At 39.5% G+C, this 17,836-nt stretch overlaps 1 protein-coding gene across 2 annotated transcripts in view; it reads left to right on the top strand.

The window, feature by feature from the left end:
• The window catches only part of LOC126282169 (teneurin-m), a 1,262,550-nt gene that overhangs the window by 1,188,125 nt on the left and 56,589 nt on the right, over positions 1 to 17,836 (top strand). Inside the window, exons 3-6 of one of the 2 annotated variants that reach the window (XM_049981693.1) lie at positions 7,061 to 7,234; positions 8,730 to 8,817; positions 10,410 to 10,606; positions 14,976 to 17,060. In XM_049981693.1, coding sequence (XP_049837650.1) covers positions 7,061 to 7,234; positions 8,730 to 8,817; positions 10,410 to 10,606; positions 14,976 to 17,060 — 2,544 coding nt within the window. Of the gene's footprint in view, positions 1 to 7,060; positions 7,238 to 8,729; positions 8,818 to 10,409; positions 10,607 to 14,975; positions 17,061 to 17,836 lie in introns of both variants that reach the window. The other variant, XM_049981694.1, reaches the window with a different exon arrangement.

The raw sequence follows: 17,836 nt of genomic DNA, 5'->3' as shown, positions 1-17,836 counted from the left end.
AATAAAAGATGGATTAAAAAAAATAGTGTGCATTTCTTTTGGAGTGACCCTCGTAGATCATTCATAAAAATGGATAGCTTTTATGCGTTCAATTTGCACTGGTTTGAAATATTGCGTTATTATAGAAAATGGTATAAGAGATGAGTGCTTTTTTATAACAATAACACCGACAGAAGAGACCAACAAACACATGGCATAAGAATTGGTGCAAGCACTGCAGAGACAACACTGCCCCTGTTGCTGTGTGTCGTGGCTTCAGGGGAGTACCTACACCTTATACATGTAGTGTTAAATAGTCAGTATTAATGATCCAATATATCAGAAGCTTTGACAGATAGAGATCTGAAATTTTGGAAAGTACAGTTTCACTCATTTTCTGATTACTCAACCAGAATCATAATGTACAGGCCAGTAATTAGTTGGTTATGATCAGTAAGAATAATATGTAGAGTTCACCCACGAACGTCATGTAGATACATTATGAAGAAGCTAGCCATTTGAACTGCGCCGTCACAATACATATAGGCGTATTCGGTAAAGAAATTCGTCTTAAATAATCCATCACAATTTGAAAAGAAAAAAAAAAGCAGTGATGTCCTTTCTTACCCAGTGTCAAAGCTGTCAGTGACTCAGAAAGCAGTTCAATATCCAGCAAAAATTTTTTAAAATCATTTGCCAAGGAACATAAAATATCTGACAGGTAGCAAAGCAAGTTTTAATCCAATTTAAAAGCATTTCTGCTGGACAATTCCTTCTATTCCATTGACGAATTTCTGCTTAAAACTCATAACCAGTAAAAAATTAATAAAAAATACTGAGTGTAGTGGCATCACTAAGACTAAGATTAACAAAGTGTTCATTAATGTTAGCGTTAATATTTATACACATCCTGTAAATTGTCTCATTCCATATCATTTCAATAAAAGAATCGTCAAATGATCTGTGGAAAATGTAGGTTACTGACTAACCCTTTTCTCCAGGGTAGACCAGAAAGGTTCGAGAATACTGAGATCTGGTGACTGTGATGTATAGGCACGATGCTATATTCATTCTCGTGCTCACAAAACCAGTCATGGACGATGCGCGCTGTGTGGACAGGGGTCCGCTTGTCTCGGACCACACATCACCATTGCAGAACAAACATTGTACCATGAGAAGGACCTAATCACATAATTCTTGACAGTAATTCGCCATTACAGAACAACCATGGGACCCAGGGAATACCACCATATGGCTGTCCAAATCATAACCAAACCCCTGCCATGTTTCACCCTTGGGACATAAAATCGGTCGTCAGTTGGAAACAGTGTAAAACAAAAGTCATTCGACCAGATGACTTGCTTTAGTTGCATCATAAGTACAGGTTTTATGGCTTCAGCAGCACATTTTCCTGTTGAGAGAATTTGCATCACTGATGTATGCTTTTGGAATTCTAGTTCTCCCTACGGCTTCCTGTCTATGCAGCGCCCTTCGTGTTGTTTTGGTGCTGACAGAGTTGGCGAGTGCGATATTCAGTTCTGCAGTGACTTTTGGAGCTGTCATCTTATTGTTCGTCACAATCCTCTTCACTGACCATCCGTCACGATCCCTCAAACGCACACTTCCGTCCGCGTTGTGACTTAGGGGATGATGTTTCTACGCTTTCCCTGTACGCGGCACGAATCTTGAAACATCAAACACCTCGGCTACGTTGTTTATAGAAGCACCTACCATTAGCTCTCACAGCTACACCGAAAACTGTTCTGACCGTGGCTGGCACTTGCAACGAATTGAGGACATTACGCAGCAGCCGTTCATGGTCTAATACAACAGCGCAACCTGCAAGCTTGGGCAGCCAGCACCTGCATTTCTGTTCGAGCAAACGATGCTTCCGCACATTTGTCCAACTCCCCTGTGCGTAGATGTCGATCTAATGCTCGATCGGCTAATGCCAGAAGACCTGGACCAAACAGCATGCACACTGGACTCGCATTCGGGAGGAAGACGGTTCAATCCCGCGTCCGGCCATCCTGATTTAGGTTTTCCGTGATTTCCCTAAATCACTCCAGGCACGTGCCCGAATGGTTCCTTTGAAAGGGCACGGCCGACTTCCTTCCCCTTCCTTCCCTAATCCGATGAGACCGATGACCTCGCTGTCTGGTCCCCACCCCCCAAAAACAACCAACAACCAAACAGCATGTAACAGTGGTCACCAAGCCTTCCGGATTAACATTAGTTCAGCATATGAACAGACATAGCGCTGTTGTTCAATCTTTCTACTCTTTAACTGTGGAAACTGACATTCTTCATAGTCTATAGCAATAAAAACCATTATAAGCACCTGTCATTTTATAAAGTACTTTAACACATGTGCTGTGCTATATGTTGTATGTTATCCCACTGTTTGGTAATAAGAAAGACAGCTTACAACTTCCTTTGCTCCCCTCCTCACCCCCGACGACTTCTAAAAACCCACAAAAGAGTGCGAAGGGAACGGCAAATTGTCTGTATTTCATACATTCCCATGCAGGCAGATCTCACTCCCCACTTTGCCATAATTAAGACACTGGACGCGTACATTTGGGAGGAATGGGAATCAAATACCCGTCGGACCCTCGGACTGAAACTTTGCGTGGATTCCCTAAACAGAGTAAGGCGATTTCCATCCCAACACTTGTTGACTGAGATTTGTCTGTAATTGTCCTTGTGGTCTTCAGTCCGAAGACTGGTTTGATGCAGCTCTCCACGCTTCTCTATCCTGTGCATGCCTCTTAATCACCGCATAACGATTGCGACCTAAATACATTTGAACCCGTTTACTGTATTCAGCTCTAATTTTTATCCTACCAAACTGACCATTCATTGATGTCTCGGATTGTGTCCAGTCAACTGGTCCCTTCTTTTAATGAAGTAGCGCCATAAATTTCTCCAATTGAATTCAGTTCCTCCTCATTCGTTACACCATCTGCCCATCTAATCTTCAGCATTTTTCTGTAGTTCAATATTTCAAAAGATTTATTCTCTTGTCTGAGCTGTCGCAATACTCCAGACAGATACCTTCAGAAATGCTTTCCGTGTTATATTCTCCGTCTTCGGTCATCATCAGTTATTTTACAGCCCAAATTTCGAAACTAATCTAGTCTCATTCCCCAATCAGATTCCTCGAGCTACATTCCATTACCCTTATTTCACTTTACTCCATGTTCGTCTTGTAACCTCTTTTCAAGACGCTATCCATCTCACCTCGCTTTACACCACCTTATATACGACGTTAAACCTTATTCTTCCAATCTTCCATCTCACTTTTCATATTCGTTTACGTTCTCCTGTGCAAGTTTTCAATCCGCTAATCAAATTCCTTCCTCCCTTGAAATTCCACGAATATCTTCATGTAATCAAAACGTCCCATAGACCGCCCTAACAATTAAACAGTCGCCCATATGTCAATGCTCCATTATCCACAGAATCTCCTAATCTCATGGCCCGCTCCTTGTATCACCCAAATTCAAATGGTTCAAATGCCTCTAAGCACTAAGAGACTTAACATCTGAGGTCATCAGTCTCCTAGACTTAGAACTACTTAAACCTAACTAACCTAAGGACATCAAACACTTCCATGCCCGAGGCAGGATTCGAACCTGCGGCCGTAGCAGCAGCGTGGTTCCGCCTAGAACCGCTCTGTCACAGCGGCCGGCTATCATCCAAGTCTATGTTCCCCCGTGGTCCCTATTCCCGTTCGTTTAATATTGTGACCCCTCCATATCGTTCCATATCCTTCCTTCCGACCGTTACCGAAATTTGACAGTCACGTACAGTAACATCCATCACATTATTGTAGCCAGCACCACATTATCGGCCCAAGGCTTTCTTAACAAACTGCACGAACTGTGAAATTCTTTCATTACACTTTCATCTCGTCTTTTCATTCCCTTTTTACATTTCAGATTAAGGTACGCTAAATTTCCTGTTGGTGCTAATACGATATAAATGCGAGTTATATATATACAACTCTAAATAGGTTTAATTTCTTTTCCTGTGTAACAGGAAATGGAAATAAATTAGTATTTGGACACAGTTGGTGAAACAGCTAGTTATAAATAAAAAACAAAAGCAGGTTGTATGCATATCATCCATTGCTGTCTTGAACAAAGTAAGAGATACGAGCAAGTGATACATCCAAGCTTTTAAGTTTTGTTTATGGTGTAAACACAAAGTAAAATTGTTGGTAATTACTGCATCGTGCTACTGTTTGTATTAGTGTGTGTGTGTTTTCACCCACAAAATCTTGTACCAACATTGTCCACCATGTATAGCGTTAACGACGTGAATATGCGAAATTAAGTACTCTAGTCGTGGTTCTGAATAAGCAAATCACAAAATTAAACAGGGACTGTTTGCTGCTCCCTGAAACTAAATCTAAAATCAAATTCACAGTCGATGGATGAAATGAATTTAATAGTGGTATCTCTTGTCCTTGTAATCTTATTACATCTGTAATACTGCCTCTTCGACGTAAGAGCTAGACATTAATGGAGACAGAAACTGCAACCGTGTCTCACATCTTCTTGAAAATTAGCTTCCCTTTCTTTAATTTTCCACGTTTTGTACTCTCAAATAGTTTAGCAAACTTTAGATTACTTTTCCTCTCAGTGCTTCTGCCGCATTTCCCCGTATTTCGAACATCTTAATTCTTTGTACATTGACAAAACCTTTCTCTAGCTCAAAAAATGTTCCAAAACAATCTGTTCTTTCTTTCTATTCTCGCTTTCCTCACTAAGCGTAACATCTGATTTGCTTCTGTTGTACCAGAGCCTTACCTTTCAGTCCAGCACTTCTTCAGCTTGTTTTTACATACCTCTGAATATATTTCTAGTGATCAGTTTACAAGCGTGAGATGTCAGATTGATGTTACGTGCCTAAACCAACTAAAAATTCGCCAGAATTTTGATACAGGTGAAAACGAGTCGATCCATGTCGTATCTCAATTATTTAGGGAAAGCGCGTATTCCCGCGTCCGGGTTCCCGGGTTCGATTCCCGGCGGGGTCAGGGATTTTCTCTGCCTCGTGATAACTGGGTGTTGTGTGGTGTCCTTAGGTTAGTTAGGTTTAAGTACTTCTAAGTTCTAGGGGACTGATGACCATAGATATTAAGTCCCATAGTACTCGGAACCATTTGAACCATTTTTCAAAGCGCCTACGTCCATTCACCAAGATAAGTGCCGATCACGACAAAAAGATACGAAATTCCTACGAAATGTTGCATGACACGATAAATAGTTCTACAAACGTGAGGTAGCTATTAAAAATGAGGTAAAAATAAACTACATGAATGAATCACGGAATGCTGAAAGACGAGGTTATGACGAATAGCTTACCGAAAGTTAACACCAGTACTTCATATCCCTTCTGACGGTAGGAATAAATTACTTTTCTTCCAAAATTCGTGACATGCGACCAGTGTTCCTTCCGTCTAGAGTTCACGTAACATGTCCTGGATAACGCTCTTGAATAAGTAATCACAGGTACCAACACCCCCGCTTCTTCCTGTCGTTCGTGACCGGAGCTGCTACTTGTCAGTTCTCTAATGGCCTCATAAGGGCTGAAATATGTTGTATATGGTGAACAAGTGTCTACTCTGTCAACTCTTACATTGCGTGTGTGTGTAGCAGTGTTCGATTTGTGCTTTTACCAGTGGGGGGGGGGGGGGGGGGGGGGAGGGGAGGGGATGTCTTAGGGGGTTAGTATAATTATATATGTTACTAGCTTGGACCGTGGCGTTACCCATGGTTAAACAGTTACTTATAAATAGATGTTAATGCCGAAACTCTCTATTCATGCGTAAGCACTATCAGAAAAGCCATCCCTTGTTATATCTTTAAAAGTACATTATAGGTAAAGCTTATTTACAAAATCATCCATATACAGATATATGAGGGGAATTCAAAAAGTAAAGGCACATTTGTGAAAAGCTGTACTTTTCTGATGATAGAAAACTGAAACATGCGTTATTTTTCTACATAACCTCCCTGGACTTCAATGCAGTTTTCCCGACGTTTTACGAGTTTTTTTACTTCATCAGAAAATACTTTTATCGGTTGGATCTGTAACCAATTTTGCACCGCAGCAATGACGTCTTCATCACTTTCAAATCTTCTTCCCTGTAGTGCTTCCGTTAAGGGTCCAAACACGTGAAAATCGCTTGGAGCCAGGTCTGGACTGTATGATGGATGTTCCGGCACCTCGAATCTCAACTCCTTACTGCGTCGGCTGTCCGTTTGGCAGAATGTGGGCGAGCGTTATCTTGCTGCAGGGTGACACCTCTTCGCAGTTTTCCACGACGTTTGGATCTGATGGCAGGTTTTAGTTTCGTACGCAACACATCACATCCACCATACAATACAGACCTGGCTCTAAAGCCTCGTTTACGCTGGGGCGACGTCTTGCAACATTGCGGCGTGCTACGGAAATGTGGCGTGCGTCGTCTTGTCGTTTAGTTGTAAATGTTTTGAAATGCTTACCTACTACATAACACTTTTTCAAAATTAATAAGCATACATATTAATAGTAAGACTGTATTTAGAACTTTCAGTGTTCGGCTCCACAAAATTAAATTATATGTAAAGTTTTACTCCAGTGCGTGGGAAAAAAACCTCACAGGTTTGGATGCATAAACTAAAACCAGAGGAGGGGATGGTCTGATGCAGAGGGGGGGGGGGGGGGGGGAATCCACCCATTCCCCCTGCAAAGAGCACACTGGTGTGTAGTCATTGACGCGGTTTCGGCTGCGGCCGGGAACATTCGAAAGTGTGAGGCAATCCAAAACGCGACGGGTGATACTTGCATTGCATCCAACGGCGACCTCTTTTAATAAACTGTGTAACATGGAAGACCTTAATGCCATGTAATCTGGAATGTCACTATCCAATTCTAACTGCTTTATCAGAGACTCGCCGTCCATTTCCGTACATATATTGTTATGATTTTTTATTATTATTATTTCTTTCATCTCCCACTTAATACTGACCCCGTAAACTGGTGGTGCTCTAGCTTATGTGTGGGTTGGTTACGTTGTTGCCTACAGGTTGCTTGCTGGACAGCGCTCCCCCTGATGTGCCCCCGAGGAACCCGTCAATGAACCGGCTCAACGGGCGCATCGCTAGCGGAGTGGCGGCCGGCAACCCCGCCGACAGGGACGGCGACTTCGAGCCGTCCTGCCTCGTCCGCACGCCCTCCGGGAACGTCTACATACCGACAGGTAGTGGTACCCACTCCAGCACGTTTCCCCTTTTGGCTCAATGTCTGCATACTACTGGCAGGTAGTGGTAAATCCCGACTTGGTTGGATGGCCCTGCCCACATTGTTCCAAACGTTCTCAGTTGACGAGAGACCCGGCGAGCTTACTGGCCATGGTAGGGTTTGGCAAACACGAAGACTAGCAATAGAAACACTTGCTGTGTGCTGAAGAACCTCACTGAAAAGTAAGCCCGTTATGGTTTTCCACGAAGTCCAACAAAACAGTGTCGGCGACGTACCGTTCCGCTGTAACGGTGCAACGGTTGACAAGCCAATGGCACCCCAGACCACTCTTGGTTGTCGAGCCGTGTGGTGGGTGACAGGTTGGTACCCCACCGCTGTCAGGGCCTTCTCCAGACTCGTCTTCGCTGGTCATCGGGGCTCAATTCGAAGCGGGACTGATCAGTGAAGACAATACTATTCTATTCAATGTGATTCCAGTACGCAAAACAATGGAATCGTCATTGCATTCTAGATGTCTACTGCAATGCCATATTGATTCGGCGCGCTGTATTATTTCCTAATGTTGGCAACGGAAATAATTCGTACCGACCCGAAGTCATCCGACTTCAACCGACTCTGCCTCCCCCAGAAAAGTGTACAGGTGCGTTGTTGTACTGTATGTAGAAATCTAATATGATTCGTACTCGTTTTGTAAGCAAAACAAAGCGTATAAACAAGTGCCGTGACAGTTATTTCAAAGTGCTGTACTACTGCCCTGTTTATCCAAAACAATGTACCGGTATTCTACATGGCTAAACTAGTTGCGCATAGCAATATAATAAAAGACTTGAACGAGAAAGTAAAATGACCCAGCAGCAGGAAGGAAGATACGTTTGCTCCGTTGAATTAACTATTGTGTAATGCTGGTCATTCGTGTGTGTGTGTGTGTGTGTGTGTGTGTGTGTGTGTGTGTGTGTGCAGCTTACCGCCGGCCGCTCAACACCGAGGTTATCAACTTACTGACAGAGCAGATAAACTATGCGAGGAAGTCGACCCATTAGTACAATTATTTAAAAATCTGTTAGTTGTGGGGGACTGAATTTGAGTTTCAGGGGGGCAAAAACAGACAACATTATTGAGAAATGATGATCTGGAGAAACAATTGAGGTAGACAAAACTTTCTGGATTTTCATGTCATGCTTCAGGCAAACAGCGGTTGCAGATCATTAATCCCACAGTTCAGTGAGTTGTAGGAGTAGGAAAAATTTTAATAAACACTGAAGAATACTGCGCACATTACCAAGGATCCCTCATGTGTCAGGTGCGCTCAATGTGAGATAATATCGAACTGTTTTAAAATTCTGTGCCTCATTCGTTTCATTATGTTTCTTGATTACAGTTAAGTTGGCCATTTGTGCTGTTGAAGTACTATAAATCAACTCAAAATTCTAATGCAAACTATTTTTTCATTTGTTTTATAGTATTAGTGAACTTATTTCTGTAAAACATTTCAGATATACCAAAGAACTCTGCCCTGGACTACAAATCCAACTCCTCCTGTAGCAGCCCATCGAAAGGAGACATACAAAAGAACTCAGAAAGGTATGTAACATAAGATTTACTAAACAGCCCTAATATTTTTCTCATGAGCTACCTTGATTCATGCTCTCCCAGTGTTTTACTGATATTATTTACTCATCACATGGATCTGCCTAAGTTCGGATCCTCATTAAACAAATTGCAATTGGTCAAAGGAAGGAAAATAGCATTTATACATTATCCAGTTCAGTATTATTCAACAAACAGTGATATAGTTCTTTCATATTGCTAAAAATACCAAATACAATTATTGTTTTTTTTTTTTAATTTACATGTTGAACCTTGCTTGCATTCTTTGTAGGATATATGTACGTAATGTGCATCAAAATACTTGTTGGAGACTTCTCCATTATATAAATACCAGTATGTTTTCTAAATTTATCTTGCACTATTGGTTTTCATGATGAAAAGTGCATTAAATATGGCAGTGTGCACATAAATATGGTGCTACAGGTCAACGACCTTCATTTGGCATTCACATTCGGCTTTGGCAACCCACAACCAAATTATTACCTTTCAGCCTAACCTAGACAACGGGTTATGCTATTAATCAGTCTATTACCACAACCAAGATTTCAGGAAGGGAAGGGTTATGGGGTGGGGTCCCATATCATACCCCAGCTACTTTACTTTTGTCTGTATTAGCTGATCATGGATAAACTAGTCATGGTTTGCTATTCTCATTCAGTATAATATTTTTAGCACAGTTTACCTGCTATATGTATGACACAATTTGTCTGCACCCAACAAAGATACAATTTCCTAATAATTGCTTATCTTTGTCCACACTCATTCAAAGATATAATTTCTCAATATATGGGTGTGTTGGCTTGCACCCTCTTCACACTTGTATAATGTTGTGCTATAACAGTTTAGTCTCTTTTCACTAAACAGAAGAAACTTACCAACATTAGTGCTTGCCCAATCCATTGAATGGATTATTTATTTGAACTCACTGTTCCATTGCATCCATTCCACAATGTGTACCCTGTCAGTATAGTCAAGATTACATTACATAGACTTCTGCTGGGCATAGTATATATTCTGCCGCAATACTGAAGACACTATGTAAAATGTAAGAGTTCCTCTGTCCTCAAATGATCAGTGTTAACCACTATTAAAATAATGAATAAATAAAGAAGCTGAGTACTATTTTATGCTTAAGTAATCTATGTTGTTTTGTAAAAATGGAATTAAGTTCCAGTACCTTGCACTGTTTCACAACTATTGTATTTACAAACACTCTGAATTCTCATTATGTTCTCTCTGTATTGTTTATTTACTTTTGGTTATATAATACAATTTCCTTAGCATGTGTAGGATATTTCTGTCACTGTCCAAACAATTTTCTTTTGAGTGAATAAAAAGATCAATTTCAACATATTCATGGTATATATATTTTGCAACATTAAAATTTAAAAAAAATCATGCTTAAGAAGTTGCACGAATTTCAGAGTCATAAGACTATTCTAATTTGTGAATATTTTAATTGTAATTTTCAAGTAAATTTAAATTGTAATGTACATATTCTTGTTGTGTTAAAACAGAGGTAAACAGAAAATACAGTAACTGAAACAATATAATAATTATTGCAGGTGTTCATTGCCATTTGGGACTCCTGTTCCTGTTCTGCCCGTCCGGAATAACCTGCGCCGCCCAAACTCCAGTCATTTCCCACCATCACGATTTCAGTTTAGGAAAGGCATCACATCGAAATGTACATGGAAGTGCACAGCAATTGTCTTCATCATTTTGTCAGTTGTATTAACTACTGCACTGACTTACATGTCAGGTAATTAATTTCTTGAATAAAATACGAATTCATAACCTGTTTTGATTATGAGGTGCTGCAGTGTATGTGTTGTTGATACTTGCATAATATAGTCATATGATTAAGTAATTAATGCTGTTTGGTCAACAGTGTAGCTTTCATTTACTTATTCAGATTATTTACTGAAGACTGAATTCTTCTGTTAGCTGAGAGTCCCCTTTCTGTCATTTGGAATCTGAGGCGACTCCTTATTCTTCTGTGTTTCCCCTTTCACCACATTTGCAACCCTTCTCATCAAATTTCATGATTGTTTGTCTGACAATCGCTACTCTTCTCACTAGAATTTTGAACACAGTGATGAAATTTCTCTGTAACTTCTCCTGTTACGAATATTCTGCAGTATATTCAGAGTAACTTCTTTTTGTTAATAATAGGATACAGTAACTTCTTTTCCTCTTTAAGAGTCTTTTTACTAGCTTTCCTGTTAATTTTATTTGTTCAACCCGACTAAAGCAAGAACTAATAGTATATAACATTTTAATAATAGTAAATTATTAATGCTGTTTCTAACAGCTGTATCACTTGTTCAGCTTATATCTCGACTCATTTCACATTCCTGAAGATTCGCCTTCACAGTGTCTACAGAATACAGTAAATGTACTGGTAGTGTATCTTATTTAAAGGCTATTAAATGTTGCTTTACAACAGCAGTAAAAATAAATTACAACTGAGGCACATTCTTTTTCATGTCTACAACGAAAAGCTCCATTGTGTAATTATAGATATGCAGTAGGTAAATGTGAGCAATCATTTCACATGAACTAGGACTCATTGTGTATATGTTGGCAACTGCAAATGTGCCTTAAGTTATACAGGACTTGTGAAACTCATCTAGAAATATACTTATGCAATTTTTGAAAGGGGAAACATGCAGGACATTTTGTTTAGAGAAACCAAACATCATAAGGACCAGTTACCCAATGATTTTTTTTTTTTTTTTTTTGGGTTAGGTGACTCTCCCTCAGTCCAGATAATGATAGCTGTAGAAAACTCAGAAGTATCAGTGTAAGATCAAAAGAAATACATTCCACTGGTGAGAGTATTAAAATCTTTATGGCTTATTGGTGAAGAATTCACAACAAAGAGACAGAATTTGAAGTGTTCCAGAAAAATGGTGAGGCCCACATAATACTAGGTACAAATGCTGACTGAAACCTGAAATTGACAGCAGTGAGATTTTTGTGGAAAATTCAAGAGTATATTGAAAGAATGAAACTCAAATCCATCAAGATGGAATTTGAAGCTGCATGTGAGATTTTTTGGGCAAGACTCAGTATCAGGGGTTGGCAATTGGATCCTTCTAACACCCGCCGGACTCATTTCGTGATGTAACTGAAAACTTAAGAGAGAGCCTCAGTTCACTCGTGCAATAAGTTCTCCAGTCAGTCTGTAATCATCAGTGGAGACTTTAGTTGTCACACAATGAGTGGGAAAAATTATAGTTTGTTAGTGGTGGGTGGGATAAGATTAGTAAGTGCCTTCTTTGAAAACAGATAGTTAGGAACTCCACTCATGATGAAAATATATTAGATCCAATGGCAACAAACATCTTTGAGGATGTCCACATTGAAACTGGTATTAGTGACCATTAGATGGTTGTGGCCACAATGACTACCAAAGTACAAAGGACAACTATACCAAGCAGAAAGAAATACATGTTCAGTAAACTAGATAAAAAATCCGTAGTGTCATATCTCAGTGAGGAGCATGAAACTTTCAGCACAGGGAAGGAACAAGTAGAGGAACTATGGCTCAAGTTTAAAAGAATAGCTGACCATACACTGGACATATATGTACCCAGTAGAACAGTTCATAATGGGAAGGAATCTCCATGGTATACAGTCACTGTAAAGAAACTGAGATTACTGCATAATTAGATGTAAAACAAATCGTAAGACTGTAGAGAGAGAAATGCTGAATGGAGAGAGCAATGCGTGATGCCTTCAGTGACTGCTCTAGTAGAATATTGTCAAATGATATTTTACAAAACCCAAAAAAATTCTGGTTGTATATAAAGGCTGTTAGTGGCACAATGTCCAGTTCCTCATGAATGAGACAGGAACTGAAATTGACAGTAGCAAAGCAAAAGCTGAAATGGTTAACTCCGTTTTCAACTGATCATTTAAAACGGAAAATCCAGGAGAATTGCCCCAGTTTAATCCTCAAACCACTGAAAAGATGAATGAAATAAGTATGTGTCAGTGGTGTTGAGAAACAGCTAATTAACATTGAACAAAGCTCCAGGACCCTTACTGAATTTGCAGCTGTGTTAGCCTCTCTTCTAACTATAATCTTTCACAGATCCCTCAAACAAAAAACTGTGCCCATTCTTGGAAAAAAGCAGAGGTCACACCTGTCTGCAAGAAGGGTAGTAGAAGTGACCCACAAAACTACCGTCCAATGTCCTCAACATCAGTTTGTCATAAAATCTTAGACTATATTCTGAACTCAAACATAATGAGGTATCTTGAACAGAATGATCTCCTCAATGCCACACAGTGTGGATTCCAAAAACATCGATCATGTGAAACCCAACTTCCACTTTTCTCACTTGACACACTGAAAGCTTTGGATCAAGGCAGTCTGGTAGATGCAGTATTTATTTCCGAAAAGCATTACTTCAGACTCAGCACCACACCTACACTTATTGTCAAAAGTACAACCATATGGGATATCAAGTGAAATTCACAACTGGATTGAGAACTTTTTGGCAGGGAGGATACAGCATGTTCTCTTGGATGGAGAATAATCATCAGATGTAGAAGAATATTCGGGTGTTACCCATGGAAGTGCGTTGGGATCCTTGCTGTTCATTTGTATATTAATGACCTCACAAACCACATTTTTTAGTAACCTCAGTTTTTTTGCAGATGATACAGTTATCTGTAATGAAGTACTGTCTGAAAGAAACAGGACAAATATTCTGTCAGACCTTGACAAGGTTTCAAAGTAGCACAAAGATTGGCAACTTGCTTTAAATGTTCAGAAATGTGAAACATTACATTTCCCAAATGAAAAAAAATGTGGTATCCTATGACTGTAATATCAACGAGTCACTGTTAGAATCACCGAACACATACAAATACCGATGTGGAACATTTTGTAGGGATATGAAATAGATTGATAACATAGGCTAAGCTGGGGGTAAGGCAGTGGTAGACTTCGGTTTACTGCTAGCATATTGGATAAGTGCAATCAGTCTACAAAGAAAATTGCTCACAAATTACTCGTGCAACCAGTTCTATAATATTGCTCAAGCATACCAAATAGGACTAGCAGGAGATATTGAATGTCTACAGAGAAGGGCAGTACAAATGGTCACAGGTTCATATGATCCATTGGAGAGTGTCACAGAGGTGCTGAAGGAACAGAGCTGCAAGGCTTTTTGAAGGTAGATGTAAACTATCCCAAGAAAGTCTGTTAACAAAGTTTCAAGAACCAGCTTTAAATGATGATCTAGGAATATATTGCAACCTCTTACTTATTGCTAACATAGGGATCATGAGGATAAGATTAGAGTAATTACATTCAAACAATCATTCTTCCCATGCTCCCTATTTGAATGGAATGGGAAGAAACCTTAATAACTGGTACAATGGGACGTACCCTCTACTATGCACTTCATCGTCATTTGCAGATATAGATGTAGCTGAAGATATAGATGTAGATGGTAGCCAGGATGGTGCAGCAGTTATTGAAAGGCATAAATTTTTCATTTTCCTACAAGACAACTATCTGGCTCCACACAATAAACAGATACAAATGTAGCTAACTCTCTTGTTTTATTTTCCTTCTTTTCTTTTTGTTTTATTTTATGCAATCTACTGTTTGTTGACTTTCATTCATTTTTTAACTTAGTGTGTCTTCAAAATGTGTCAGGATTGCTGTAGCTTTGTTGCCTATGAACTGATGAAGAACTACACTGAGTGAAATATGTTATGATATAATATGTGCCATATCATAAAAAGTGGTATATCGAGCATGTGTAGAACTTGTAACAAAACCACAGTGAGTGTATAACTACTTTACTAAATCATAATTTATAACAATTGCACAGTTTATCTTGTTGCTATATTTGAACTTTATTCATGAACTAGTGAATAGATCAATCTATAATAACTTTCCAACTTCCATAGTTTCATTCCAGTATTCAAGTGATGGCAAATTTTTTTGTATTGCACTTGCATCATTAGCTTACTGTCTGAGTCTTATAATTCATATATAATACATAAATAAAGTGCAGCAAAAATGCTGTAGTATTCTGTTGAGATAGAGTAATAATATTTTATAGAGTAAAAGAGTGACTAATTTCTTTTGCTTTTATTTTCAGTTGTTAACTTACTAAACTGGTCATATCAGAGTGCCAAAACCTGCAAGGTCCTTGTTGGGGAGAACACTGAGGTATATCCTAAAGCCTCTGCTGAGGTTAACCGCTCATCCTCTCGTCCTCGGCCCTCTCCAGGAGGAGGTAAAGTTCTCTCCACTGCCAATGACGCCAGTCCAGTAGAGCCAGCACGGAAGCGTTGGCGTAGAACTGTCACCCAGCATGCACCACACCCTGCCATTTCTCTTGTTGATCCTCATGTTATAGCACAAAGTGGTGAAGTAGCTCTAGACCTTGATGTTGTGCATGATGACAATATAACCGCTCTTCCGGGTTCTGTGCATGTTGAAAAATTGACAGCCCAAACTGGCACAAATGAGCATGCTGATGTGTCTGTTCCACTGTCTTTGAAACAAGTCAACACTAACTCCCCATCCAGTGAACAGGTGTTTGAGAATAAAAGTGGCAGTGATGCAGCATCTATGGATACCGCTGTCCCAAGTGCTATCCAAAATGACTATGGTGTTTTTGCATATGGGCAAGATGAAGTGAAGATTGTTAGATTAACACATGATTCTGTAACTCTGAAACCAGGCGGTAATGAGCTTCCTCCTCATACCAGTCCTGATGCCAACAAACTGAATAATGAAATTCGCGGTAACATACCTCTTCTACAACACCCGAGAGATTTTAATAGTAAAGACATTATAGGTAAATTCATAGAGGAAGACAAAGATGAGGACAAAGATGAAACTGATGAAAACAATAACACTGAGAAAGCACCAAAACTTAAAAATAAAAGTGAAAATGTGTTACCTGGTGTTTTGTGGGATAAGAACATGGAAAATGAGAAACAGCCTTCAGTAGTCATGAAAGTTAATGCCAGCACAACTAACCTTACTACATCAACAACTCACGAACACCATTCAGATATTCTGGCACTTCAAAATGAAAGTGCTAGTCATGAGCATCATATGGAAAATTCATTTTTTTCTAATTTCAATGGCAGTGACCCAGCAGAAGAAAATGTGACAGAAAGTAGCACCTATTTCACTGGCCTTGATGAAAATTTCTCAGAGAATTTGACAGAGCATGAAGAAGTAAGTGCATCCCTGAAGCATGGTTCTTTATTAACACTGCATCCCATGAAAATGAGTGATCCTAACAACTATAGTATAGAAATTCTTACTACAATTTCTCCAAATACATCGCATAACTATCCTGCAAACAGCTCATCAGACGTGCGCCTTGTGACTATGCCTGTTGTTGACAGTGTTTTACCTAAACCACCAAAACGAGTGCTTGTTAACGTAACAGTAGCTATGCAGGATGAAACTTTTGGTTCACATCAGTCAGTATATGTATTCTCCATGTCTGTATCTGCTGCAGGCAATGCCACTAGTGATGCAACAAAAGTAAATGTTGTTCATCCTGCTCAAAAGGTGGCAAATGTGCTTCTCAGCTTAAACACCTCAGATGACACCCAAATGCTGTTAGCACATCAGGAGCACTCTCACACGACCCCATTCATCACTACTAGCTCCACTACTACCACCACAACTGCACCACCTCATCTGAATGGAGCCGTGTGTGAGTGCTCTTGCCCATGCTTGGATCAGGAAGTTGATTATGATGACACAGAAATAAATACACCCACCTCTATCAACACTGACACTTCAATAATTGCAGGAAGAGAAATCAGTAATGGGACTGAACCATCAGTTGAAGAACATACTACACTCAAAGAGAGTTATGAATATCATCAGTTCTTTTCAACTCCAGCCGTAACTCAAAGCACTGAAAGTGATGAGAAAGGACAGTATACTTCAGATCTCCCAACGAGTACTTCATATGAGGGTAATGAGGGTACTGTTTCTACAATGTATTCAACAAATACTGAAGACCCTCTTCCATCCAGAGAGAGTACAGAGACAGAGACTGTTACTGTCACCACAGTAACAACACAGGCAAATAGCGCACCAACTTGGTCATCTACTGAGACAAGCAGCTTAGCGAGTTCTACGAGTCGGGACTGTGGATCATTGCTGGTGAACACTACGCCTCCTACTCCACCCATCTTAATTCTTGAAGGTGAGGCTATATTTCTAGAAACAGTCAATTCCTAACAACATACTGATAAGCATGTAATAAAACTAAACTGCTTTGTGCTCAGAAACAAAACTTGGTATTTTTACATTGATAATAACAATGAATAACTATTCCATTAAGCTTGGCAAGGGATTCTGGATGAAGAATATCATAGAAAGCTTATAAGAATTTGAAGTGAGAAGGAAGTAATTATGGTAGCCAATATCCACATAAATGGAAAATAATTGTAGCTTAACTGACAGGTATAGGCTAACACTTCATATCCTTCACATTCTCTTATTACTTGCTTTACTTTGCTTTCAGATCACCCATTTATTTCTGTTCAAGAAGACATCTTTCATATTTGACCTTTTCATTCTTCATCTCTTGTTCCTCATTTTTATATTATAGCACATCAGATTTATTGTTGTTCCTCCTGCTGCTTTTCTATTCCCTTCTTATCACCACACCACATTTCCAGTCAAAATAGAAGTTTTAGTGCTGCTATTAAGAGCAGTGACATGGTTATCTATTTTATTAAAGTTTCACAGCTAATGAATTTGCTGTTATCCTTATACCAACAATTACACAGGAAAAAGCAAGTCATTCATCATACATTTAAACCTTTGTTTCTTGCTGCTTTATCCGGCAGAATCATTTGCTGCCAATGGTACAATGGGTCATACCCTCTACCATGCACTTCACAGTGACTTGCAGAGTATAAGTATACATGTACATGTCTCTTTCATACGAAACATTTCTTTGTCTGACTCGAGTGA

This window comes from Schistocerca gregaria, chromosome 7 (assembly GCF_023897955.1).
Source record: "Schistocerca gregaria isolate iqSchGreg1 chromosome 7, iqSchGreg1.2, whole genome shotgun sequence".
NCBI classification, from domain to species: domain Eukaryota; kingdom Metazoa; phylum Arthropoda; class Insecta; order Orthoptera; family Acrididae; genus Schistocerca; species Schistocerca gregaria.
Note: the sequence above shows the minus strand (reverse complement) of the source record. Positions and strands in the feature narration are given on the sequence as shown.